Source organism: Gaeumannomyces tritici (assembly GCF_000145635.1).
Source record: "Gaeumannomyces tritici R3-111a-1 unplaced genomic scaffold supercont2.2, whole genome shotgun sequence".
Lineage (NCBI taxonomy): Eukaryota > Fungi > Ascomycota > Sordariomycetes > Magnaporthales > Magnaporthaceae > Gaeumannomyces > Gaeumannomyces tritici.
The window spans coordinates 6,039,728-6,063,211 of record NW_008804546.1 but is presented as its reverse complement, the minus strand read 5'-3'; the positions used below and the strand labels follow the sequence as shown (position 1 = coordinate 6,063,211).

The window sequence follows — 23,484 nt, the reverse complement described above, 5'->3', positions numbered from 1 at the left end:
GCAGCGCATGAGGGAGGGCGTGAGGCCAAGTCACCCAGTGTGGGCGCCACGAGCCACGTCGGCGTTGTCCCTCGTTATGGTTTCTCCGTCCGATCACCCTGTCAGTGGCACAGAGGAGGGGGAATACACAGTAGCATGGCATGGCAGGGCATTGGGTCGATGCACCTCGGGAACTCGTGGTCTTTGTTGAACCCAAAATAAGAGGGCACGGTCTAGTAAAAGCACATGTAACCACCTAGCTTCTCTTTGGGGGAGGGGGTACATGTTTCCGCCGCCATCCCGTTCCAGGGGTTGGTTCGACAAGAATATCCGACCAAAAAAAAAAGAACGCAACGGAATATTCTTGCCTGTTTGTCTCCGTTTCGGCCGATATCCACTGCATGCCATTATTGCGTGATCAAACATATTCCCACGTGGCCGTCGCTCATGCCGCTCTCTCTCACGAGAGAGAGAAGAGCAAACTCGAGCAGTACGTGTGAGCGAGCCCGGCAGGCAGGACGTATGTGCGTCAGATCAACAAAACGTGAACATTGCTTTCGCTCTTCTCCCCGCTGCAAGACCTCGCTCCCTGTGCGGACGGCAACTGACTGAAAGGAAAAAAGAGAACTAATATCAGAGGTCGGAACCCGTAACCCCAGCCTGTCGGAGGGGGTAGAGCGACTGCATCTGCCGCGTAGGGAGCCGGCAGACCGGTCCATGCGAATGGGGCAAACTAGCCGCTCCTCGGCGCCGGCGCCGGGGTGGGTGCAAGGACAACTTTTTTTTTTTTTTGGCCGCTTGACCGAGTCCTTCCCGCCCAAGACGGCAAGCAGACAGCCTGTCGGTGCCCGTCCCGTCTAATCGTGTACGTCCCCCGTTTCGTGAATGCGCCCTGCCTTGCGTGACCATGTCGGAATCCTTTTTTTTCCCTCTCTCGTCTCCGACATCCCACCTAGTTTTCCTCCTTCCCTCCTTCTCCCACTTCTCGCCCTCCACGCCAAGAAAAAGAGGTCAGTGCCACAGCATCGATATATCGCTTCGCTTCTGCTTGATACCGCCATGATACGGCTAGCGGGGGGGAGGGCTAGCTGGGTATGGTTTGGTGGCTGAGAGGGCACGGACGTGGCTCTCTGCCCTTGTCGCCAGCTAAGCTAGTTTCTTCTCCTCCCTCCACGTCGAGACGGCCGATTGGGACAGAGGAGCCATGCGATTCGGCTCTGGAAGCCCATCCATCCATCAAGCACAGCGCGAGTCAGTCCGGTACGTGCGGGTGTCGTCTGGTCACAGAGGGAGGGGTGGAAGGGGGTTCATCCCTGAAGCCTCGGCCGTTTGCGAAGCGTTCGTCTGAAAAAAAAGGCCCAACTTGAGAGTTTCCCTGCATCATTTTCCCCCATCCGCTCTTTCGCCCTTCTGCCCTGAACCTCTCCGTTTTTGGAATGGGTGGTTTCGATATTTACTCATTTTTTTTTTAAATATCAATTTTTCTTTTAACCTTCTCCACCTTCCGCAGCTGGTTTCAACGCCCGCATCGGGTTGTACGAGGTCCAATGACGGCAGGTCCGTCCCGCACAAGGCTGTTCATACTGTCGAATGGCCCCGTCTTTCCCTGTTGCCCAGCCCAGGTAGCCTCGCCCAGGCCCGCGCCAGGGATCAGGGAATCTGGAATTGGTGCTCCCCCCTCCCTCGTCGGCCGATGCCAAGTCTTCCCGATCGACCCGACTTTTTGGTTTCACGTCTTCCGTTCCTTTTCCCCTCTTCTTCACTTGCCACCCGGATCCGTGGATCGGGCAGGCAAAGGGCAAGGAGAGTTTTGGCTGGCTGGCCTGGTGACGATTGCTGTTGTGTGTCACGTCCTACTGGCGATGCGATATTCGTGAAAGCTTGCCCCGATGTGGGGATTCCCACTCTATCCATCGTCTTCGTCTCTTTGCTGTCCTCTTGTCGAGCACGTCTCGTGACTAAAGATCTTGCTCGGTTGTGGATTCATGGGCTGTCACTCCGTGTCTAGTACTCCTTACCCAAGCAAAGGACCGCGGTGCTTCCCCTCATGCAGCTTGTCGGAGAGGGATTTATTGCGGCACGGGTATGAACGCAAGGACACTCTATAATCTCCCAATTCCGAGGCGCACCGTACCGCTGGGCAGTTACAGTATATGCACCTCACCCTTGCTCGCCCCGAGGCTGTGCTGGCCACTTCCACTCTATTTCACACATTGTCTCGACCAACATCCCGTCGATAGTACGGGAGCAGTGTGATAACGTGACGGAAAGAAAAGTATGCATGGCAATTTCTCGATGGGATGACCTGTTATCGGGTTGCTAACTTGCGGCCGCTGGTGGTTTGACATATTCGAACGGGCTGGGATCTGCCCCGGTGAGAGTGTGCCAAGCAGGCAAGCAACCCTCACAGCCAACATGCAAAGGGCCATGGGGGAAGCTAGTATCCGAGATCCATTCTCCCAAAGACCTGTAAAGGGGTTGCAAAAAAAAAAAAAAGGTGTGGTCTCTCGGCATCTTTTGTGCTACGATTTGTTTGACGTTCCACTGCCGCGTGAGCCAAGCGGCCTTCCTCTATATTGGCATCATCGTCCTACGGGCAAAGACGCGTACTTGCATACGTACTGCCCCCGATGCACAGCCTCCTATCTTTCTTTAGTATCCCGCCTCCAAGGGGGACACGATCCCGATATAACTCGCCCTTTTCGTCGCCCTGCACCGGCAAGCCGCCTGCTGCTCGGCCCTTTCTCTTTCTCTCTCATCCCCTCAATGCTCTGGGCCCAGTGATCGGCGCCATGCTCCGAGGACGGGCAGCTATCCGATTCGTACTCTCTCTCTCTTTCCCTCCCGCTTACCTGCGCATCTCTACTCTTTGTCAGCCCGGCTGGGGGGGTTTGATGACCGACATCGGGCATCTCACCCTCCTCCTGTCTTGAAGAGGCACGGGAGTGGCGCGGGAAGAGGATAGATTAAAGCGGAAAGAAGAAGAAAACAAGCGACGCCCGCGCCTCTGTCATCCCATTGTCCTTGATTGTGACCCCCGTATACACACAATGCCCTGGCTGCCCGCCCTACCCGTCTGGACGGGCAAACAAGCCGAGCTAACCGGCCATACCCTGCCAGGCCAGGCGGACCTACACGCACGCCCACCCACCGGCTGGTAGCCGCCGCTTTGCGCCGGACACGAACAGGAAACAAGAGGCAAAACCTCCCTCCCATGTGACGGACAAACCCGCCATGGCTGGTCCACACGCAATCCGTCTCCCGCCTACCCGTCCCCTCGCGGGCTGGGAGACAAGGACGAGGGAGGGATGCTGTCTGAAGGGTGCCCATGCTGACGGCAGTCCCGCCCCCTGGGCCGTGGGAAGGTGATGCGCGCCACGGGCGAATCTCAACCGGCAAGACCCCTCCTCGGTCATCCCGAGGTCAGGAGACAGGCCGGCTGAGCCAGCCGACGGCAGCCCTCCCCCCTCCCTTCACCCCTCGTACCTGGCCTCCCGCCTTCCGAGGGACGTACCCCGGGGAGGAGGGGGCCCGGGTGTGATTGGTACACGGAGGCGTTGGAATCATGTCGGGGGGCAAGGACAGCAGGAGAGTTCTGCCCGCAGACACGGGCAGATGCGGGGGGTGGACTGGAATGGGAGTACAGGTGAAAATAGAATGATGTTATCAAAGCATTTATTTTTTTTGTCTTGTTGCACAGTGAAGCACACGTTGCCGTCTCCTATACACGCACACCTGCCCTCGACCACACCTACACGCCCACTAAGCCCAGACAAGCCCACCGCTTTCGTAGCACAACTAGCTACTAGAGCTCTCTCTCTCTCTCTCTCTCATCCCCATACATACCCTAGCCCTGGATGGAGCTGCATGATCTCTCCAGCTATTCCTTTTCCAATGTGATCGGATCGGGAGGAGGGAGCGGCGGCGGGACCTTTGTCTCACAGCCACACGGAGACAATATTTTCTTTGCTGCCCGATACCGGGAGTGACTCCCATCCTGCCGAGGTATTGTCGGTCAACTTCCTCCGCGGGGCGTGCTGGGCGCCGCGGCAGGTTGCTGCCCAGCTACTGCGTGTTTCTTTTTTCTTTGCCTGCATGTCTCTTTTTTCTTTTTCTTTTTCCTTTTCTGCCAAGCGCTGGTCTCACTCGGCAGGAGCCAGCCACGATCCGGTAAGCAAGGTGAAGTCTTTTGGTGAGGGGGATGGGGTGTGTATGCGTGTCGTGTTCGCCCTGTCGTGGTGGCTTGGTGTTTTTTTCTCCTGCGCGCCACGGGTCGAGTGCTGGTTGGTGAACGATTCGGGGAGGCTCCAGCAAATAAGTCACACCCCCCTGAAAAACAAACAAACAAACCAAAATCTCAACTCTCACAACGTGTGACGCTGCAAGAGCCCAGCATAACGATAGCCTCTGGTTCACAACGAGCCCAACGCCGCCCCGTCTTTGCCTCGGTGTACCGTGGGGCGACGGGCGTCGTGGCGTCAAGGCGGGGGCGGCGCGGTGAGGTGTCGCGTCTTTCGCCTTGCGCGTGTGATGCCGGAATGACTGGACATGGGAACAAATCGGCGAGGTGACTCATGGATGTCCGTTCGAACCAAGCGGCAGAGAAGCTCCACAGGATGTTCGTCGGCACTATGTCATAGCAAACCATAAAGCGTCGCATGTTCGAGGCGGGAGGAACACATGTCAGGTTTTTTCCAGAAGCGGCCGGTAGATGCCCCAGGGTTCGTTCTCTCTCTCTCTCTCTCTCTCTCGCCCCGGGATGGGAACTTGGCTCGCGTCTGTGCGGATAGTATATGCGAGTCCTGGAGCCCGCCTGCCATAGATGCGACGGCACGTTGACCGCTTGCCGACATACGAGGAGGGACATGGTCCTTGCGTCCCCTCCCGCCTGCCGGCCGCCTCAACTTTGCAGCGTAACGACTGGCCGACAAGTCGTCGTCTCATGAGCGCCCACGGGGGTCACGGAACCGACTCGAAGCCGTGGCCAGTCGCCGAAGCCCTGCGGCGTGGAAGACCGACCCGACGAGGGACGAGCGAGTCATCCACAGACGAGACGATGACGTGACATCCAACAACAGCGAAAAGACAGACGCAAACGCGACTCGGGGGACTCAACCATTTGGCCGTTCGACTGAGGTGACAGGGCTGGACGACCCAATCGCCGAGCCCGAGCCGGGTATCGACAAGCGGGCTCAGGAAGTCTCCAGCGTAGCATCAAAGCAAGAAGCAAAGGAATAAGGACTACGAGGAAAACGCGAGACGGAAAGCCCCCCTGCAAAAGCAATCACAACGCCGATGCCACCCAGAATAACCAAAGCCAAACCCCGCGTACTGTGGCGAGGCGGGAGTGCTAACATGGGAGTAAAAAAAAAAAGCCAAAGACACGATATCTGGCCGTGTTCTCGGACGACAACGCCACTCAGTTGCCAATGAAGACGGAAACCTGCTCCCAAGCCCAAGTCAGTCGACCGCAGCCCAAAGCATCCGCAACGGGGACCGAGACAAATGATGTGTGTTTGGGGGCTTACCGCCATGGCGACGCAACAGATGCTGATGTACGGACTCAGCCGCTCGCCCACTCTTGCAGACTTCCAGAATATGCCCATGAAACTGTCGCATGTGATGTCAGCCCCCTTGTTCTGGATCAGCGGTCCAAACCTCCCCCTCGGCTGTGGATTCTCGGCAAGGTGAATCCTCAGACGTACCCATCTTTCCTGTTGTCCAGCAGGGCCGGGAATATGGCGTGGACGTATGTGCTCGTGCAGATCAGGAGGAGGATGACAAGGAGCAGCGACTGGAAGTTAAACAGGGCGGCCTGTCGTCGGGTTGCGTTTGGTTAGCACTGGGTTGAGGTTAAGCAACGGGCGTCGTCGTGCTTGCCGGCGCTGGGGCAAAGTGAAAGCAACGGTCGACAGAGAGCGCCCACATACCATCTTGGCAGCTCGGGACGCGATCAGGAGACGAGGGACCGGGACGGGGGCCTGTTTGTTTCCGTAGAGGTCGGCGCGTGGGCCTGATGTGGCGCTATTTATCGAGCGCGAGGATGAAGGCAAGCGGATGTGGCCTGGGTGACTCTGCGGTTTCTTGGAGACGGTGTCTTGGGCGGTGTTGTCGCAAGGCTGGTGGTGCTCGTTAGGAGTGAGGTGGATTGATTGGACATGCTGTCATCGGAAGAACAGCTTTTCCAATTTGTTGGAAAGCCAATCCTGGCCCAGCGGTCCCCCCAGCGGCGGTCCCCAGCGCCCCCACCACCCCTGGAGCTTATGCCGGTTGGTGCTGTGGGGGTCCCCGCCCGCCGCCGGATGGATCCTGGTCGAAGCTACTGAAGCCTTGGCGCGGCAGGAAACTTGTGCGGCGGCGGCGTCGCGTTGGCTGCGATTGAGAATGAAACTTGGACCATGTAATGAATCACGGCAAACCACCACTCTCGCTGGAAAACGTAGGCGCAATTGAAGACAGAGATATTTCTCGTGTCTACGTGCAGACCAAACCATCGTGCTCGACACCACCGACCGTCCGACCACGCCCAGCTCGATTAGCCAACCCGAGGCTTTGGGCGACTGCCGACCGAAGAGCATTCTACACCTGCGCGCTCACGCAGCACATCGGCACCCATTCCATGCGAGCCCCGCCAACCGATAGCCCAAGATGGAGCCCAGGGCACGAGCCGGCAAGAATGTCGGCAAGATGAACTTTGGCAACGTCGAGTGTGAGCTGCCCTCACCCCTCTTCCTTTTCCGAGAGACCTCTCCCAGCTTCTTACCCGAGAAACGCTCTCCCTTCCAGTGTCATCGCTCCTCTACGGCTGCGGCGACGTGCGCCACCCGCTCCCCGAGAGCATGAAGGTGCTGGACGAGATCGCGACCGAGTTCATCCAGGGCCTGTCGTTCGAGGCCGCGCGCACGGCGCAGTACTCGGGCCGCCAAAAGGTCAAGTACGAGGACTTTGAGTTCTCGTTCCGCCGCAACCCCCAGTACCTCGGCCGCGTCCAGGAGGTCTTCGAGCTGAAGAAGCACATCGCCGAGGCCCGCAAGGCCTTCAACGACGAAACCCTGCTCAAGGATACGACCGGCCTCAAGCAGCTCGCCGCCGACGCCGGCGTCGCCTCGGCCGCCGACGGCAAGGCGGAGAGCGAGGCTGGCAGCGGCGGCGGCGCGAGGAGCGTCAGCGAGAGGAGTGCCGTCAACAGGGGGAAGAAGAGGAAGCACGAGGACGTGGCCGAGGACGAGGAGCTAGGCGATCAGGACGATGACCTCGAGGCCCTCATGGACCTGACTGGAAAGAAGCGATGAGCGTTGCGATGATGGCTTCGGGCAACGACGTTTTCTGGTTGCAGTACGGCATCACCTTTCTTCTTCTGGTTGTCTGTTTATTGGCCTTTGGGGAGCACTAATTTCGGCATCAAGAGGTCCTTGGCGACATGACTATAGTGGAGCTGGCGGCTAGACAGCGTTGGTTTTTCATGGCGTTCTGGGGGTTTTTGTCTTGTAGCGTTTCATACAGCCCGCTTGCTGTTTTTGGGTATTTCCAGTCCCCTAACGAGTATCTAATCAACTACACCCGAGTCCTTTATGGCGGGCTATCAACACGAGAAAACAGTGAGTGATTGAACCCCCTGGCCTTGACTTCTTCTCCATACTGCCCTCCATGCCACGGCAGGACCCAACCTCCACTCTCGGACTTGATGCGCAGTAACAGGGCCGAGACAAAGGCGGTTGTCAGTCCGCTGTGCGTCACCTGGGCTTTGCGATATCGGCCGGAAATTCTTGCCCCGAACGAAGCGGGGTCGGCTATGCCCACACTCACGTCTTCATCCGTGAAAACATTGACGACAAAGTGCCGTAGCCGCGGCTGGCGCACCCGCTTGCACCGGCTGCAGCCTCCGGCTCGGGGTACCTAAGGCTGGTCTTTATTGGCTGAGCCCGTGCCATCCATGGCGCATTCCCGCACCCCTTGACATGTTGCCTCCAACCCGGAATGCCTAATCCAGTAGCGCATGCTTGTGTGTGCCTGGTCGGCCGGCCTGCCTCCTGTTCACAAGTAGCTGCAGGGCCATCACATTCTGGTCTACACTAGATGTGGCCGCCTCCGCCCTCCCCCGCACTGTCACACTCCATATGAAAGGATTTCGCGCCGGGTTATCTGTGTTATCACATGGATCTCTGGCTTGGCTCGATACCGAGCTTACCTTATTCAAACTCCCTCTAGTAAGAGACCGATTACTTGACTTGAGTTTCCGTCGTCGCGGGGATCTGTTGGGAGCATAAACTTGAGTACCCGTCTCTCGGGACATGCACAAGTCCAAAATGAGCCCCAAACAGACTGCCCGGCCCAAAGCCGAGTCCATCCGTCGAGAAAACGACGACAGCAGCAGCAGCCGCAGCAGTAGCAGCACAGACGGCTGCCCGTCCTACGGCGCGACGCCATCCCGACCCCCACGCCAGTCCGCACTCAGGGCCCGGACGCTCTCGGCGTGGACCAAGCACCGCGCCGCGATCCTCATGTTGGGCGCCACCGTCTGCGGCGTCACCATGAACACGTGCGCGCGCTTCCTTGAGCACGGCGGCGGCGGCGACCCGTCGCGGCCGCCCATGCACCCGCTGCAGCTGCTCCTGGCGCGCATGGCCGTGACCGTGACCTTCAGCAGCGCCTACATGGCGTGGCGGCGGCAGTCGCAGTTCCCGTGGGGCCGGCGCGACGTGCGCGGCCTGCTGCTCCTGCGCGGCGCCTGCGGCTTCTTCGGCATCTGGGGCATGTGGCAGTCCATGATGTACCTGCCGCTGGCCGAGGCAACCGTCATCACCTTCCTGGTGCCGTCCGTGACGGGCTACGTGTGCCACCTGCTCATCCGCGAGCCCTACACGCGCCCGGAGCAGGTGGCGTCGCTCGTGGCGCTGGCCGGAGTCGTCGTCATCGCCCGCCCGGCGTCGCTGCTGGGGTCGGGAGGAGGAGGGGAGGAGGAGGTGCCCGTGGGTGGTTCGCCGGAGTGGGCGGCCGGCGGGATGGGGGATGGGGTCACGCCGGCCCAGCGGCTGGGGGCCATCGGAATCGCGCTGGTCGGCGTGCTGGGCACCGCGGGGGCTTACACAGCCATCAGGAAGATAGGCACGCGCGCACACCCGCTAGTGACGACCTATGTATGTTGCTTCCCGTCCTCCCCTTGCTGACAGGATGGTCACAAAGCGAGCGAGAGAAAAAAGAAAAGCTGACATGAAGGTCTTCACTCGCCAAAGTACTTCGCCTGGACATGCATCATCGTCGCCCTCGCCGCCCTCGTGTTCGCGCCCGTCCTGGACATTGCGCAGCCGGAGCTGCGGTTCCAGCTGCCGCACGGGGCGTTGGAGTGGCTGCTGCTGCTCGTCATCTGCCTCGCCGGGTTCCTGACCCAGTTCCTGCTCACGGCCGCCCTGGGCGGCGTCGAGGGCGGCAGCGCGGCCAGCCAGGCCGCCACGCGGAACCGGGCCATGTCCATGACGTACACGGCCATGGTCTTCGCCGCCGTGAGCGACAGGCTCGTGTTCGGCATCGACATGGGCGTCGCGACGCTCGCGGGCTCCGTGCTGATCATCGGGAGCGCCCTGTGGGCCGCCTTCTCCAAGAGGGAGGAGGAGGAGGCGCCGGCGCGGGACGCCGATTTGGAGGCGGGGGCTGGAGGTGAGGTTGTGCTTGCTGGAGGGGATGGCGAGAACGCCCGGCTGCTCCAGGATCAGGGGGAATCTGATGATAGGGAGTCTGGTGACGAGGAGGATGGGACAGGAAAAGCTGCTCGGTGAGTGGGTAAGAGAACCAGAGAAGGGTATAAGCTACGGTGTGCATATATGGTATAAAACATGACTTGACCGTGAATGTATGTCGCCGTATTGGACTAAGTGCTGGACCGTGATCCAGTATTAATTTGCAGCCTCCCCGCTGATGTCGTCCGGGGCCGGTGATCTTGGCGGGAACAACACAGAGTGGCATCCGAGTCTACCAGGAGCGGCCGGTTGGCTAGGGCGAGATGACCTGGGCAGGTATGAAGATGAGGTTAAGGTTAAGGGTGGGCTAGTTGGTCTTTGCCGTAGGGGAACAAGGAAAAACGACCAGACCCAGGTTATCAGCCTGCCCCACAGCGCAACTCTCAACCTCGTGAGGCGGGCAGAGGGTGGCTGAATTGTATGAATGTACTCTTACCTATAAAGTCCCTATCTGCAGGGCGACTTCTTTTTATTGGTTTATTTCATTTGATACATTCATCTCAATGTTCGTGATGGATACCGTTTGGGCACTGTTTCGTTTCCTCACTTACTATATCTCACGTGATGGCGCATTGGCTGCAGGGAGCTTCCTAATTGCGGCGGCGCGGCCCCAACTTTTTTTTGGTGGCACACCCGCAGGAGCTCCAAGCGGACGCGCCTGAAGTGAATTCCCAGACTGGAAAACACCAACCGCTCAGAGCCTTCGCATTGGGTACCGATTTCATACGAAGCACACCCGACCCAAGCCTTGCGCCCGAGCAATTCAGGTTTCGCCTACAGAGATCACCGACCGCTTCCTTTTCCCCCTCCCAGGCGAGCTCCGCCGCCCGCCGCCAAAATGGTGCAGATCAGCGAGGTCAAGGGTAACAACCGCGAGAACCGCACGGCGGCGCACACGCACATCAAGGGCCTGGGCCTGAGATCAGATGGTACCGCCGAGAAGCAGGCGTCGGGCTTTGTGGGCCAGGCCACGGCGCGCGAGGCGTGCGGCGTCGTGGTCGACTTGATCAAGTCGCACAGGATGGCCGGCAGGGGGGTGCTTCTCGCGGGCGGCCCCGGCACGGGCAAGACGGCGCTCGCCCTGGCCGTCAGCCAGGAGCTGGGCACCAAGATCCCCTTCTGCCCGCTCGTCGGCAGCGAGATCTACTCGACCGAGGTCAAGAAGACCGAGGTGCTCATGGAGAACTTCAGGCGGGCCATCGGGCTCAAGGTGCGCGAGACCAAGGAGGTGTACGAGGGCGAGGTGACGGAGCTCACGCCCGAGGAGGCCGAGAACCCGCTCGGCGGCTACGGCAAGACCATCAGCACCCTGCTCATCGGCCTCAAGAGCGCAAAGGGCCAGAAGAAGCTGCGCCTGGACCCGAGCATATACGAGGCCATCCAGAAGGAGCGTGTGACAGTCGGCGACGTCATCTACATCGAGGCCAACACGGGCGCCTGCAAGCGCGTCGGCCGCTCCGACGCCTACGCCACCGAGTTCGACCTCGAGGCCGAGGAGTACGTGCCCATCCCCAAGGGTGAGGTGCACAAGAAGAAGGAGATTGTGCAGGACGTCACGCTGCACGACCTGGATGTTGCCAACGCCAGGCCCCAGGGCGGCCAGGACATCATGTCCATGATGGGCCAGCTGATGAAGCCCAAGATGACCGAGATCACGGACAAGCTACGGGGCGAGATCAACAAGGTCGTCAGCAAATACATTGACCAGGGTGTGGCCGAGCTGGTCCCGGGCGTGTTGTTTATTGACGAGGTTTGTGCTTTTTTCTTCTTCTTTTCTTCTGCTTGCGGGCTCGGTTCGCGCCGCCCAACACTAACACCCGCGCAACCAGGCACACATGCTCGATCTCGAGTGCTTCACCTATCTCAACCGGGCCCTCGAGTCGCCCATTTCCCCCATCGTGGTGCTGGCCTCGAACCGGGGCATGACCAAGATCCGCGGCACCGACGACCAGGTGGCGGCACACGGCGTGCCACCCGACTTCCTCGCGCGCCTGCTCATAATCCCGACGACCCCTTACGACGCCGAGGAGATCAAGCGCATCGTGCGCCTGCGCGCCAACACCGAGGGCGTGGCTCTCACTGACGCGGCCGCCGACAAGATTGCCGAGCATGGCGTGCGCATCAGCCTCAGGTACTGCCTGCAGCTCCTGACCCCTTCAAGGTATGTTCTTTGATTACTACCAACTGCCTGTCCTGGGCGGCCGTGAACTTGGAGTCTCTCCCCGACTCGTACGCGGCAAAGCGCGGGAACGGAACAGCGAAGCCAGGAGAAAAGAATGGCCGAGACATGTTTGAGAAAGGCGCTAATCCGACAATGCAAACAGCATTCTTGCCAAAATCAACGGCCGCAAGGAGATTGACGTCAAGGACATTGCCGAGTGCGAGGACCTGTTCCTCGACGCGAGGCGGAGCGCAGCGCTTTTGACTAGCGGCGAGAACGCCAATGGCTTCATCTCATGAGGCACGAAGGAAGGACGGCATGAATCGCAATGATGATACCTTGTGTTTTTTTTTTTTTAATTATTATTCTCTGCATTTCGCCAATTTTACCTAATGTTTGGCATCTCCGACCAGGGCGTCGTTCAGAATATTTGCTTGTTTCGGGAGTCGTTGGGGAGCAACCTGGGCCAAGAAAAAGGGTGGCAGGAGAAAAGGGAGTAACCGCGAACAGACGACCGGGGGAGGCTGAAATCAAGCCTGGGCGCTGGCCTGTTATCCCTGGGCTAGACTGAGGCCATCTGAGATGAAGACGGGACCGCCAACGGGACGGGTGGTGCAGAGGCAGGGATACGCTGTGCGGCTCAGCGGCTTGTTGTTTGTTTGCTCGCCCCTTTCCGCTCACCGTGCGTTGCATTGGGCTTTCCTTGACGACAGTGGGTGTTGGAGGATCAGGGACTACCTAGCCTATCTGTCTGTCGAGGCCTGCTCCCAATGTGCCAGCCAGAAGCCAGAGGCCTCCGGAAAGAGAAAATGGCATTCTAGCCTGGGCATGTAGGATACAAAAGAGAGAGCCCGCTGCGAGCGACAGACGACTTTTTCGTGCCCCATTGTCTTTTGTGCCAGAATGGGAGGGAACGCAGAAGCGCCGCAACGGCATTCCTGGCCAGAAAGGGCGGGCGGCCCGGTGGTTTCGCATTCCAGTGGCCGAGCCGGAAAGGGAGGTAGGAGGCCCGTTATTTTGCTGCCGATGCCTGCGGCGGCCGCCTTGTGGTTCCTTTGGCAAAGAAATACCAACTGCTAGAGGGGGTTTTTTTTTGTCGAATAGGGGATTAGATTGCTAGAGACAAGGGAATGCGACAAGATCAAAAACGGGAGATAATGGCTGAAGAACAAGAGCCCCGGTGTTTCGTGACTCTCGGCACTGCAAGACATCCCACTCGATTCTTGTCCTTCCTCTCTCCTTTTTTCCCCTTTCCACCTCTCGTGGGCCCCCTAGCATTGACCTGTCCGTCGGCCGCGAACGGAATGCTTCTGCAAACGCCGAAGCAGAGGACAAAGGATACAGGGAGCGTCCCAGGACGGTTCTTGGCCGGTAGCAACTTTGGCTCGCAGCACATTCCCGAAACATCAACTTCTGCAGACGGCGGCGGGTCGAATTTGGGCCTGACCGTTCTCACTCTTCCGGCAGTTGTCCCTCACCGAGGAGGGGAGCAACAAAAAAAGAAAGGAAAGAAAGGCATCCCATGTTAAGCAGTGTCACCTAATCGATGTGTCATTTCAACTACGCTCTCATCACAAGTATCCCCGAGGTACTCCCTCGTCAGCTGTCAGGGTGCCTTTGCCATAACGACATATACATCGGGTCGACCTGGACGTCATAGCCCGGGATTCACACGGGCTGCCGCCGGCTTGTGGACGACTGTCATTGTACCTTGCTCTCCTCCTCCTCCTCCTCCTCCAGCAGCAGCAGCCAGCCAGCCAGCTGACTGCCTCCTACTGTGGGACCAAGTTGGCACCTGAATTGCCACCAGTCCGGACTCAGGCGGGCATGGTTTGCGAGAACAAAGGACGCTGACTTGGAACAAGCGTCTGATTAGGAGCAGGACGCGTGCGTGCAAGCACGAGGAAAAAAAAAAAAGATTTCGCCTTCGTTGGTTGGGTTGTCTAAGCACCCCCCGCCGCTGCCGCCGTCCTCAATCCTCTTGTTCTTTCCCTTCTCCTTTCTTTTCCCATCGACGCCCAAACCTCTCTCGGTCTCACCCTTCCTCGCCGTGTCACCATCCTCCCCTGGTCTCTGACTGCGTCGTCACTTGGTGATATCACATTGCCCAAGCGTTGTTCCCGCGAAAGAGAAAGAAAAAAAAGTGACAGAACTGAGCCGGCCAGACAGGCATCACCCTTACAGGCTGCTTGTTCCCATCAGCTCAGCTCTCGGCCAGCTTGCTGCCCATCCCCGCCCCTTCATTTTTCCACCATCCCCGCCATAGCACTCTCATCTCTCCGTTTGCTTCGCAGCACCCCTATATCGGACACCACAAACAGCCGCATAGAACTATTTCACTTCCCCATCAAGTTGGTCCCCAGCCCCATCTCATCTCCCCAGCAGGTGTTACCATTGGTCTGCATCGCCTAGCTGAGAAGAAAAATCTGCTGGTAAGGAACAACAAAAACAGACGAAGAAAAAAAGGGGGGTGCCAGAAAAGGAACAAGACGAGATGGTGGACCTGACCCCTGTCTCCTACCGCCTCCCACATCACAGGCTGCCAGCAACAAATGGAAACCAACTCGCCATGCAGACGAGGTCGAGCAACGTCCCCGGAGTCGTGACGAGACTGCAGTCTTCCGCGTCGTCCTCCAGCCAAGCAGCCTCGCACGCCAGAACCAACGCCCGGGCGGTCTCTCAGCAGCAGCAGCAGCAGCAGCAGCAACAGCAGCAACAGCAACAAGAACAGCAGCAGCAGCGGTCGCGGCCCCGACGCTCCTTGCCAGAGAGTGGCTCCTCTAGACCTCATCAACGCTCGCCATCGCCTCGCGCCAGAGCTCCAAGCGCTGCCCCTCGCCCTAGCGACGACGACGACGACGGCAACAGCAGGGAGCGTGAAGCTGGCGGCGGCAGCATAGTAGCGTCCATAGAAGCGGAGAGCGCTCAGTCTCGCCACGAGAGCGCGCCGCTCAACAGCCCGGATAGCGGAAGTCATATCTGCCTCTGCACTCCAGCGCCCAAGATCCCGAGGCCTCGGAACGGTGAGTCTGCTTTTCTCTGTCATCGATCATTATCTCTCATACAGGAGCCGCCTGTGCCAGCAGAGCCAAGGGAGGCAGTTGTTTTTGTCATTGTGATGGGAGTGCCATCTCGTCGAAAGCAGCAAACAGCCTTTGTCCCCTTCCTTTGTCCTTCCTCATTCCATAATCGCAAAAAACCAGCTGGGCCAGTTGCCTGAGCCTACATTGATTCCTGAACAAGTTGACTGACAAGAGTCCTCCTCATCTCTTTCCCCCCACTCGTCTGCAACACTCACACACAGCCTTCATACTATATCGCCAAAACAAGCAGGCCCAGGTCGCAGCCAGGAACCCCGGCCTCCCGAACCCGGAGATCTCCAAGATCATCGGGTCCCAGTGGCAGAAGGAGCCCGAGGACGTCAAGAACTTCTGGCGTCACAACGCCGCCGAGGAGAAGCGCAACCACGAGAAGCAGTACCCGGGCTACAAGTACACGCCGCGCCGCGCCACCAAAGCGGGCCTCTCGGCGCTCAAGAACCTCTCCCTGGGCGACCAATACTCCTCCCCCGGCGACCAGAGCGGCGGCGGCAGCCACTGCTCCAAGTGTGGCGGCAGGTTCATCAACATGCCCACGACGCCCGGACTGCCTAGCAACACCACCACCACCACCACAGATTCGCAAATAGGCACGCCCCGCACGCCCGCCATGCCCACGGCGATGGCCTCGTCCAGGATGCCGGAAAGCGGCATCCGCGGAGGCCCGCCCCCGCCGCTGCGCCGTGAGGCCTGGGACTACGACGCCCCGGACCGCGGCTACGGACGGGACGCGGACATGAGCCCCCGGCGGCGCTTTCCTCCCAGCCTCCACAAGCGCGCGCTGGGCGAGGTGCCCGAGCACTACGGCGGCCGCGGTGACCACCTCTACTACCACGACGACGACTACGCCCAGATGGCGTCGCCATCCAAGCGGCCGCGCCACTACAGCGACGGCTACGACGATCCACCGCCACCGCCGCCGCCGCCGCCGCCGCCGCCGCACCACTACTACGGCCCGCCGCGCCAACCCAGCAGCGGGGGCGGAATATATGCGGGCTCGCCGCTGTCATACCCGGCGACCCCGCGTCACTACCTGCCGCAGCACCCCCAGCAGCAACAGCAGCAACAGCAGCAGGGGCCGCCGCGGGACTGGCAGTACGGCGGGAACCAGCAGCCGCAGCGGAACCCGCAGGCCATGAACGGGGCCATCTCGGGCCCGCCGCCGCCGTCTGGTCCTATCATCGGCTCGCTGCACAAGCCGAGGGTCGCGTCCGTCGGGACCGGCTACCCCAGCCCCGGCCGCCCGTCGCCGGCCATGCCGACGGGCTACCGCCACCCTAGAGCCGACAGCATGTCGCCGCGGCGCCGGGCAGTGACGCAGGGCGCGCCGCGGCGCGACGACGTGCTGTCCCCGCAGCTGGTTGGGCCGCCGCTGCCGCCGCAGCAGCAGCAACTGCAACAACAACAGCAACAACAACAGCAACAGCAACAGCGCCTGCCGGCGGTCAGGGCGCTCGGTAGGCCGGTCGGCGGCCACGAGTCGCTGCGCCTGCCGCCGCTCAAGACGCACAACGTGCCTCTGGCGCCGCCGCTACCGCTACCGCACGCCGCGCCGCCCCCGCCGCACACCACCAGGGGCGGCGGCGGAGTCGACGAATCAGAGGAGCGGCAGCGGCGCGAGTCGTCACAGTCGACGCCGCCGCACTACGCGACGCAGCACGGGCCGTCGTCCGTCGTCAGCCAGGGCGAGGTGGAGCGGCGCACGGTCGAGGCCATGGTCATGACGATCCCGTACGCCAACAAGGTCGACACGCTGCTCAACATCAGCCCGCCCCTGGGGCCGCCCGCCCCGGGGAGCCCGGGAGAGGCGGCGGTGCAGACGAGGGGCCCCGTCGTGGCGGTCGAGGGCACGGCCTTGGCGCTCATGGTGGCCGTCGGCGAGGCCATCAGAGACGAGCTCGAGCGGTCGGGCGAGTGCGCCGTCGGCCTGTGGCGCAACGTCGAGGGCGTGCCTGGCGGCGGCGGCGGCACGGGCCCGGCTCCGGGTCCGCCGTCGGGGAGGGAGGCTGAGGTTGTGGTGCTGTCTGATGACGAGGGGGAGAAGGGGGGTGTTGGGGCGGACAAGCAGAAGCAGCAGCAGACAAAAGCTGGCGAGAATGACGACGCGGTTGCTGGCGACAAGACCCCGTCAGCGGGCGGCGACGTCGAGATGAGCGGCGTCACCAACAGCCAGACGGCGTCTGAAAGCAGCAAGCCCCAGCAGCAACCGCAACAGCAACAGGTCCAGCGACACCAGCCTAACCCGTGGCTGGCGTACATGAGCGTCATCCAAAAGTGGCACATCAAGTCGGAGGAGATGATCAAGTTCATCACGACCAAGCCGCCGCCGCCGGCCTCCGCCGACAGCAGCAGCAGCAACAGTCACAACAACAGCAACAGCAACAGCAACAACAAGGCCAAGACACCGGTGGCGCTGATCCAGGGCGGCTACCAGCTCATGGCGGCGGACCGGTGGGCGACGCGGGTGCCCATCACCGACGCGTACGCGCCCGTGGACCACTGGCAGTGGATGGCGACGCTGTGGCGCGGCATCGTGGGGCCGGACCTGTTCGTCTACGTGCGCAAGTCGCCGCCCGAGGACGTCGAGGCCCTGGGCGTCGTCGAGTTCAAGGGCCCGCGCCTCATGGTCGTGCGCGTCGCCGGCAGCAGCGGCGGCCAGCAGGCGCCGCACCTGGACGAGAAGACGGAGCGCCGCGTGAGGTTCGAGGTCATGGAGTGGGTGAGGGCGGGGAGCTATAAGAGGGGATTTGGAAGGTTTCTTTGAGTTCTTGGGTTGATTTTTGTCTCTTTTATGGTGTCTTTAATTGGTTCTACGTAGTTTATAGGTTTTCGTCGAGTAACAATCAAAGGGAGATATGGGTTTACTTGGTCAAAACTGTTGTGAGGATAATCGGTTGTTATAGTGTTGGAGTTTATAAACTTGATTCGTTGGTCCCTTCTGCCTCATTGTGAACGGCCAGACTGGAAAAGGGTTGGCTAAAGAAAACAATGGTCCGTGCGCCACTTGCGGTCAACCAAGCAAGCTCCATGCTGGACCCACAGTGCTGGCAGACCAGACGCGATCAACGCGGTCATCGACCTTTACAATAGCTCCTCTAAACCCGCCACCAGCCGCCGCCTCTGCCTCGACATTACATTCCTTCGCTTGTGCTGCCCATGCCATCTCGGGACAGCACTCAATAACTGAAAGGCCCAGATACTCCCTCGTTTTCGTCCGCCTACGACCGCCAGACCGGTAGCCCCTGTCCAAGAGGCCAGACAAAGGAGGGAGCAGGCCGGGCCGCGAACACGAACAGGGCAGCCCAGAGAGGCGGGGGAACGAGTGTCACCGAAATGCCCATGCACATCCAGGCCCGACCAACACTCTCATCATGACGGAGCTGGCTGTAGGCCAGATCATCGAGCTGAGCGATGGCCGACGGGGCGTTATCCGCTTCATCGGCAGGACCAGCTTCGCCCAAGGCGACTGGGTCGGCGTCGAGCTCGACGACGACACCGGCAAGAACGACGGCAGCGTCCAGGGGGAGCGCTACTTCGACTGCCCCCTCGGCCATGGCATGTTCGTCCGCCCGACGACATGCACCGTCCTCGCCGATGCGCCGCCGCCCGCACCAGCACCAAGGGCCGCCCCCGCGGCAAAGAAGCCGGCCCCGAGGCCGAGCACCGGCGGCCTCTTCACCGGTGGCGGCATGAGTGCCCGCGGCACCGGAAGCGACCCTACAATGGCAAAGAGGATGAGCCTCAACGCCCCGAGCCCGACCCCGGGAGCTAGAACCTCGCGGGCGGCGAGCATGGTCAGGGTACGCCACCGCAACCCCAGAACAAGCTCAGTGGGAGCTCGATTGAATGCTAACTTGCAGGCTTGCTCACATTTTTAGTCACCCACAAAATCTCCAACGAAGCAGATGGTGTCTAGCATGCCTGGCTCCCGCACCGCGACCCCTTCGGCGGCAGGGACAAACAGGACATCGATTGGTGCCAAACTCGCGCGCCCTTCCACAGGCGGGCCTGCTCCCAGAACGTCCATGGGCCCCCCTCCTCCGCCAGGGCCACGACCTGCTCGACCGTCGTCCACAACGTCCAGGACAGTGCCACCTGCAGGCGGCCCGGCGCGACCCCCAAGCGCACGACCCTCTCTCGGGGGCCCGAGGCCCCCAGGCGCTCGGCCTCCCTCCCTACAGAGGCCCTCCACGCAGATGAACGGGAGATCGGCGTCATCCAAGCGCGCTAGTGACGACTCGGTAACGTCGGCAAAGACCAGCGAGATGGAGATATTGTCTCCTCAGCCCACCAGTCCTGTAAGATCGAGGGCCCAGGCGCTGGAGAAGCTCACGTCCCCGGCGCCAGCACCTGCGGCCAGCAGCACTGGCCCGGCGGCTGGGCGAGTACGGGCCCCTACCGCTGCCGGAGCCGCCGCAGCCAACCGCGAGATCGAGGACCTCAAGACCAAGTTAAAGGTCCTCGAGAGGCAAAGGCAGGAAGACAGGGACAAGATCAAGGAGCTCGACCTGGTGCAGGGCGAACGCGACAAGTTCCAGGCCATCATCGCCAAGATACAGGCAAAACTCCAACCACAGCAACAGGAGAACGCGGAGCTGAGGAAACAGCTGAAGGAGTACGAGATGCGCGTCGAGTCGGTCGAGACGCTCCAGGCAGAGCACGACCAGGTGCTGGAGCTGGCGACGCTGGACCGAGAGATGGCCGAGGAGACGGCCGAGGTGCTGAAACAGGAGCTCTCGGATGTCAAGCAGAAGCTGGAGGAGCTCGAGCTCGAGGTGGACATCCTCAGGGAAGAGAACACCGAGTACAACAAGGGCATCACGCCCGAGGAAAGGTCGAGCGCGGGGTGGCTGCAGCTGGAGCGGAACAACGAACGGATGAGGGAGGCGCTCATCAGGCTGAGGGACATGTCTCAACAGCAGGAGAAGGAGATGCGGGACGAGATCAAGGGCCTGGAGAACGACCTGCAGGAGGCTGCCGTCGCGGCAGAACAGCTCGCGGCGACCAAGGAGAAGCTGAGCCAGACCGAGTCCATAGTCGAGGACCTGAGGCAGCAGCTAGAGACGGCCTTGGGCGCCGAGGAGATGATCGAGGACCTGACGGATCGCAACATGTCACAGGCAGAGCAGATCGAAGAGCTCAAGGCCGAGGTGGAGGACCTCGAGAACCTCAAGGAGATCGCGGACGAGCTCGAGGCCAACCACGTGCAGCATGAGCGGGAGTTGCAGGAGGAGATCGACTTCAAGAACGCCGTCATCACGGAGCAGGCGCGGCGGTCTGCCCAGCAGGAGGACTCGCTGGACGAGATGGAGTACACGCTGTCGCGCTTCCGCGAGCTCGTTACCAGCCTGCAGTCGGATCTCGAGGACATGCGGGCATCGCACGCCGTGACCGAGACCGAGTCGGAGCAGCTCAACAGCAAGTCGCGCGCCATGATGGATCTCAACATGAAGCTGCAGATCTCGGCCTCCAAGGCGCAGGTCAAGACCATCGACCTGGAGCTGCGCCGGCTCGAGGCCCAGGAGGCGGAGCAGCACCTCGAGATCATCAAGATGTTCCTGCCCGAGAGCTACCAGGCGGACCGCGACTCGGTCCTGGCGCTGCTGCGCTTCCGCCGCCTCGCCTTCAAGGCAAACCTGCTCAACGGCTTCATCCGCGAGCGCGCCAATGGCCAGCCCCATGTGGGCCACGAGGACGACGTGTTTGCCGGCTGCGACGTCGTCGACAAGCTGACGTGGGTCTCGGCCATGTGCGAGCGCTTCGTCAACGCCATCGGCCAGTGCTCGCCCGAGCGCTTCTCGCGCTTCGAGGGTGCCCTGTACGAGCTCGAGCCTGTGGAGCGCGCCCTTAACGGCTGGATCGACGGGCTTCGCCGCGACGAGCTCAAGGAGAGGCAGTGCGCCGACGAGCTCTCGCGCACCATCTCGCTCATGACGCACCTGGGCGAGGTGCACATCGGGACCGGGGCCAGCATCGGCGAGGCCGAGAACGGCGACGACAACGGCGGGGACGCCAAGGTCGACCTCAAGGCCTTTGCCGACAACGTGCACATGCGGGCGCTCATGGTGCAGAGCCACCTGGACTCGGCGGCCGCCACGTTCCACGCCACGCGGGCCATGGTGCAGCGCGTCATCCCGCCCGCGGGCGACGACGACGAGCTGGCGCAGCACTTTGCGCGCAAGGCCGAGGCCGCCATCAGCCAAACCCGGAGCGCCAAGGTGGTGGCCGGCAAGGCGGTGCGGGCACTCGAGGAATTGCGTTCACGATCGCTCGCGCTGGCTCCCGAGGGTGGCGCCTCTGCCGACGCCTTCGACCAGGCCGAAGCCGCCGCCGCCGCCCTGGCTGCGCTCGCACGACGCATCGGGCTGGATCTGCACATGCTGCTGCACGAGGAGGGACGCACGGAGCCATACACATACATCGAGGTGCAGTCGGCCGCCCACCGGACGGCGCTCGCGGCCACAGGGTCGAGCGAGTCGGATCTCTTCTCGGCCTATGCGGCACAGCTGCGCGTCGTATCGGGCCAGGTGGCGGACCTGGCGGCGCTGGCGCAGGACCTGGGACAGGCGCAGGAGTTTGAGAGGAGCCCGGCGCCGTGGGTTCTGCGGGCGCAGGAGCTGCGTGCCCAGCGCACGGCGCCGGCCGACGCCGAGGAGGAGATGCGGCACCTGCGCGAGGAGTACAACGAGGCCAGGCGGCAGGTGGCGCTGCGCGAGGAAGGGTTCAGCACGGCGCAGGTCAAGATCGAGACGCTCGAGGCGCGCATGCGCGATGCGAACCAAAAGGTGCAGCGCATCGCCGAGCTCGAGGAGGCTGTCGCCCGCGAGCGCGCCTCGGCCACATCGCTCAAGGACGACATCGAGAAGCAGGACCGGGAGCTCAAGGGCCTCGAGGCGGACCGCGACAAGTGGAAGAAGGTGGCGGGCGACGCGCGCCTCGCCGCCGCCGCCGACCCCAACAACGCCAACGGGGCCTCGGACGCGGCGCTGGACTCGGCCGCCGCCGCCGGCCGCGAGATGGCGGTGGCGACGGCGCGCGAGATGGACGAGCTCCGCGCCGAGATCGACGCGCTGCAGAGCTCGGTCCGGTTCCTGCGCGAGGACGGCCGGCGCGCGCGCACGGCCGAGCAGGCGTCGCACGACTGGCTCGCCGAGCCGCTGCAGCGTAAGACGCGGCCGTCGGAGCGCAGGCGCGCACTCGTTGCGGCAGAAGGCCGGGACGCGCTCGCCGAGCTGCTGCGCATGGCCTCGTCGGCCAAGGTGTTTGATCTGGCCAAGGCCCGCCAGGAGGCGGCCGCTGCTGCTGCTCCTGTTGACTCTGCCGACGGTGCTGCGGCCGGGAAGAAGCCGTCGACGTGGCGGCCGGCCCGGTCGACGCCGCAGTACCACGCGGCCAAGCAGGCCGAGGACTATGCCGTCTGGCGCGGCTGGCAGGACTCGATCCTGCACAAGTCGCAGCAAGTGCTGCTCGTCGGGGCCGGCGACGGCGACGGCGTGCCGGCCGAGTCGTTGTCGTCGCTGCCTGCGTCCAGGTCCGAGGCGGCCAGGGCGGCCCGCAAGGCGGCGGCGCGGCTCCAGATCCGACTGCCGGGCGTCGGCGGCAAGACGGTCTCCGCCGGCCGCGGCCACGTCCAGATCGTCGGGTCTAGGGAGTGGGAGGGTCTGCAGGGTCGGCTGGCGGCTGTTTGATGGACCTGAAAGGAAAGGGATGTGACATGACTGGGAAGGACGGAGACTAGGCGGGTACCGTGAGGGTTGATGGATGGAAAAGATTCCTCGTCAAATGGACAGGTATACCCCCTTTTTGTTGTCAAATCTACTGTCTTTTTTCCCCTTGATAGAAAGGAGGGTTCATCGTGTAGATGGTCTGTGCGCCCCAAACAGACGTGGCAGACCTGTGCCAAGGGTTCCTTGTTCTAGCGCAGAGAAGGCATCGCTGTCCAACGTGACGCGGCCGGCAGTTTGGGTGTTGGCCCTTTACTACATAATCCATCTTTCTCTGGGATATTGACATGTCCACGTGTGCCTATCGTGGTCGTGTGTCTTTGAACGCAGTTCATGGATATCGCGATTTCCCCTCGACCTTTCTCTACAAGGCCGGGGGCCCGTCTTGATGTCCACACGGGGATGGAATGTAGGTCCTGGCAGATATGGATATGGATATATGCATGCGACAAATGGACAAATCCTCCCCGACCAAGCCGCCCAAAGAAACATGGCAGCTCGCTCACTTCTTCCCCTTCTTCTTGGCCTTCTTCTCCTCCCCAGCGCCGCCCCCACTCCCACTCGCACCACCACCAGCGCCGCCCGTCGCGGCAGCCAGCATGCTCGCCATGTCCAGCCCGCCCGGCCCGCCGCCGGCGCCGGCCCCTTGCATCTCGCGCATCATGTCCTTCAGGAAGTTCTCCGACACGCCCCCACCCGTCAGGGCGGGGCTGTAGTGCGGCAGCAGCCCGCCGACCTTCCAGCCCCTGGGCACGGCGGGGCGGGGCCACGGCGCGTCGGCGGCCGGC

General features: G+C 61.6%; 6 protein-coding genes and 1 pseudogene across 7 annotated transcripts in view; 6 read left to right on the top strand and 1 right to left on the bottom strand.

The window, feature by feature from the left end:
- The first annotated feature begins 4,627 nt into the window (after window positions 1–4,627).
- On the top strand, window positions 4,628–6,395 carry GGTG_04600 (hypothetical protein). Its single transcript, XM_009222396.1, has 2 exons — window positions 4,628–5,438; window positions 5,527–6,395. The coding sequence occupies exon 1, from the start codon at window positions 4,802–4,804 to the stop codon at window positions 5,042–5,044; it is 243 nt and encodes an 80-aa protein (XP_009220660.1). The 5' UTR covers window positions 4,628–4,801; the 3' UTR covers window positions 5,045–5,438; window positions 5,527–6,395.
- Window positions 6,396–6,627: 232 nt separating this feature from the next.
- Window positions 6,628–7,271, top strand: GGTG_04599 (hypothetical protein; the record flags this gene model as incomplete). The annotated part of the gene is made up of 2 exons (XM_009222395.1): window positions 6,628–6,688; window positions 6,766–7,271. The coding sequence occupies 2 exons, from the start codon at window positions 6,628–6,630 to the stop codon at window positions 7,269–7,271; spliced, it is 567 nt and encodes a 188-aa protein (XP_009220659.1).
- Window positions 7,272–7,660: 389 nt separating this feature from the next.
- On the top strand, window positions 7,661–9,881 carry GGTG_04598 (hypothetical protein). Its single transcript, XM_009222394.1, has 2 exons — window positions 7,661–9,116; window positions 9,213–9,881. The coding sequence occupies exons 1-2, from the start codon at window positions 8,271–8,273 to the stop codon at window positions 9,750–9,752; spliced, it is 1,386 nt and encodes a 461-aa protein (XP_009220658.1). The 5' UTR covers window positions 7,661–8,270; the 3' UTR covers window positions 9,753–9,881.
- A 471-nt stretch (window positions 9,882–10,352) lies between these two features.
- On the top strand, window positions 10,353–13,099 carry GGTG_04597 (RuvB-like helicase 1). The gene is made up of 3 exons (XM_009222393.1): window positions 10,353–11,463; window positions 11,543–11,874; window positions 12,038–13,099. The coding sequence occupies exons 1-3, from the start codon at window positions 10,552–10,554 to the stop codon at window positions 12,171–12,173; spliced, it is 1,380 nt and encodes a 459-aa protein (XP_009220657.1). The 5' UTR covers window positions 10,353–10,551; the 3' UTR covers window positions 12,174–13,099.
- Window positions 13,100–14,443: 1,344 nt separating this feature from the next.
- Window positions 14,444–17,744, top strand: GGTG_04596 (hypothetical protein; the record flags this gene model as incomplete). Its single annotated transcript, XM_009222392.1, has 2 exons — window positions 14,444–14,897; window positions 15,179–17,744. The coding sequence occupies 2 exons, from the start codon at window positions 14,444–14,446 to the stop codon at window positions 17,734–17,736; spliced, it is 3,012 nt and encodes a 1,003-aa protein (XP_009220656.1). The 3' UTR covers window positions 17,737–17,744.
- Window positions 17,745–18,037: 293 nt separating this feature from the next.
- On the top strand, window positions 18,038–22,978 carry GGTG_04595 (dynactin ro-3). Its single transcript, XM_009222391.1, has 2 exons — window positions 18,038–18,772; window positions 18,851–22,978. Exons 1-2 carry the CDS (start codon window positions 18,344–18,346, stop codon window positions 22,658–22,660), a joined length of 4,239 nt encoding a protein of 1,412 aa, XP_009220655.1. The 5' UTR covers window positions 18,038–18,343; the 3' UTR covers window positions 22,661–22,978.
- A 220-nt stretch (window positions 22,979–23,198) lies between these two features.
- Window positions 23,199–23,484, bottom strand: part of GGTG_04594 (signal recognition particle protein Sec65) — a pseudogene marked incomplete at both ends in the record, with an annotated part of 1,157 nt that continues 871 nt past the window's right edge. The window contains one exon of the mRNA in view: window positions 23,199–23,442. The remainder of the gene's footprint in view (window positions 23,443–23,484) is intronic.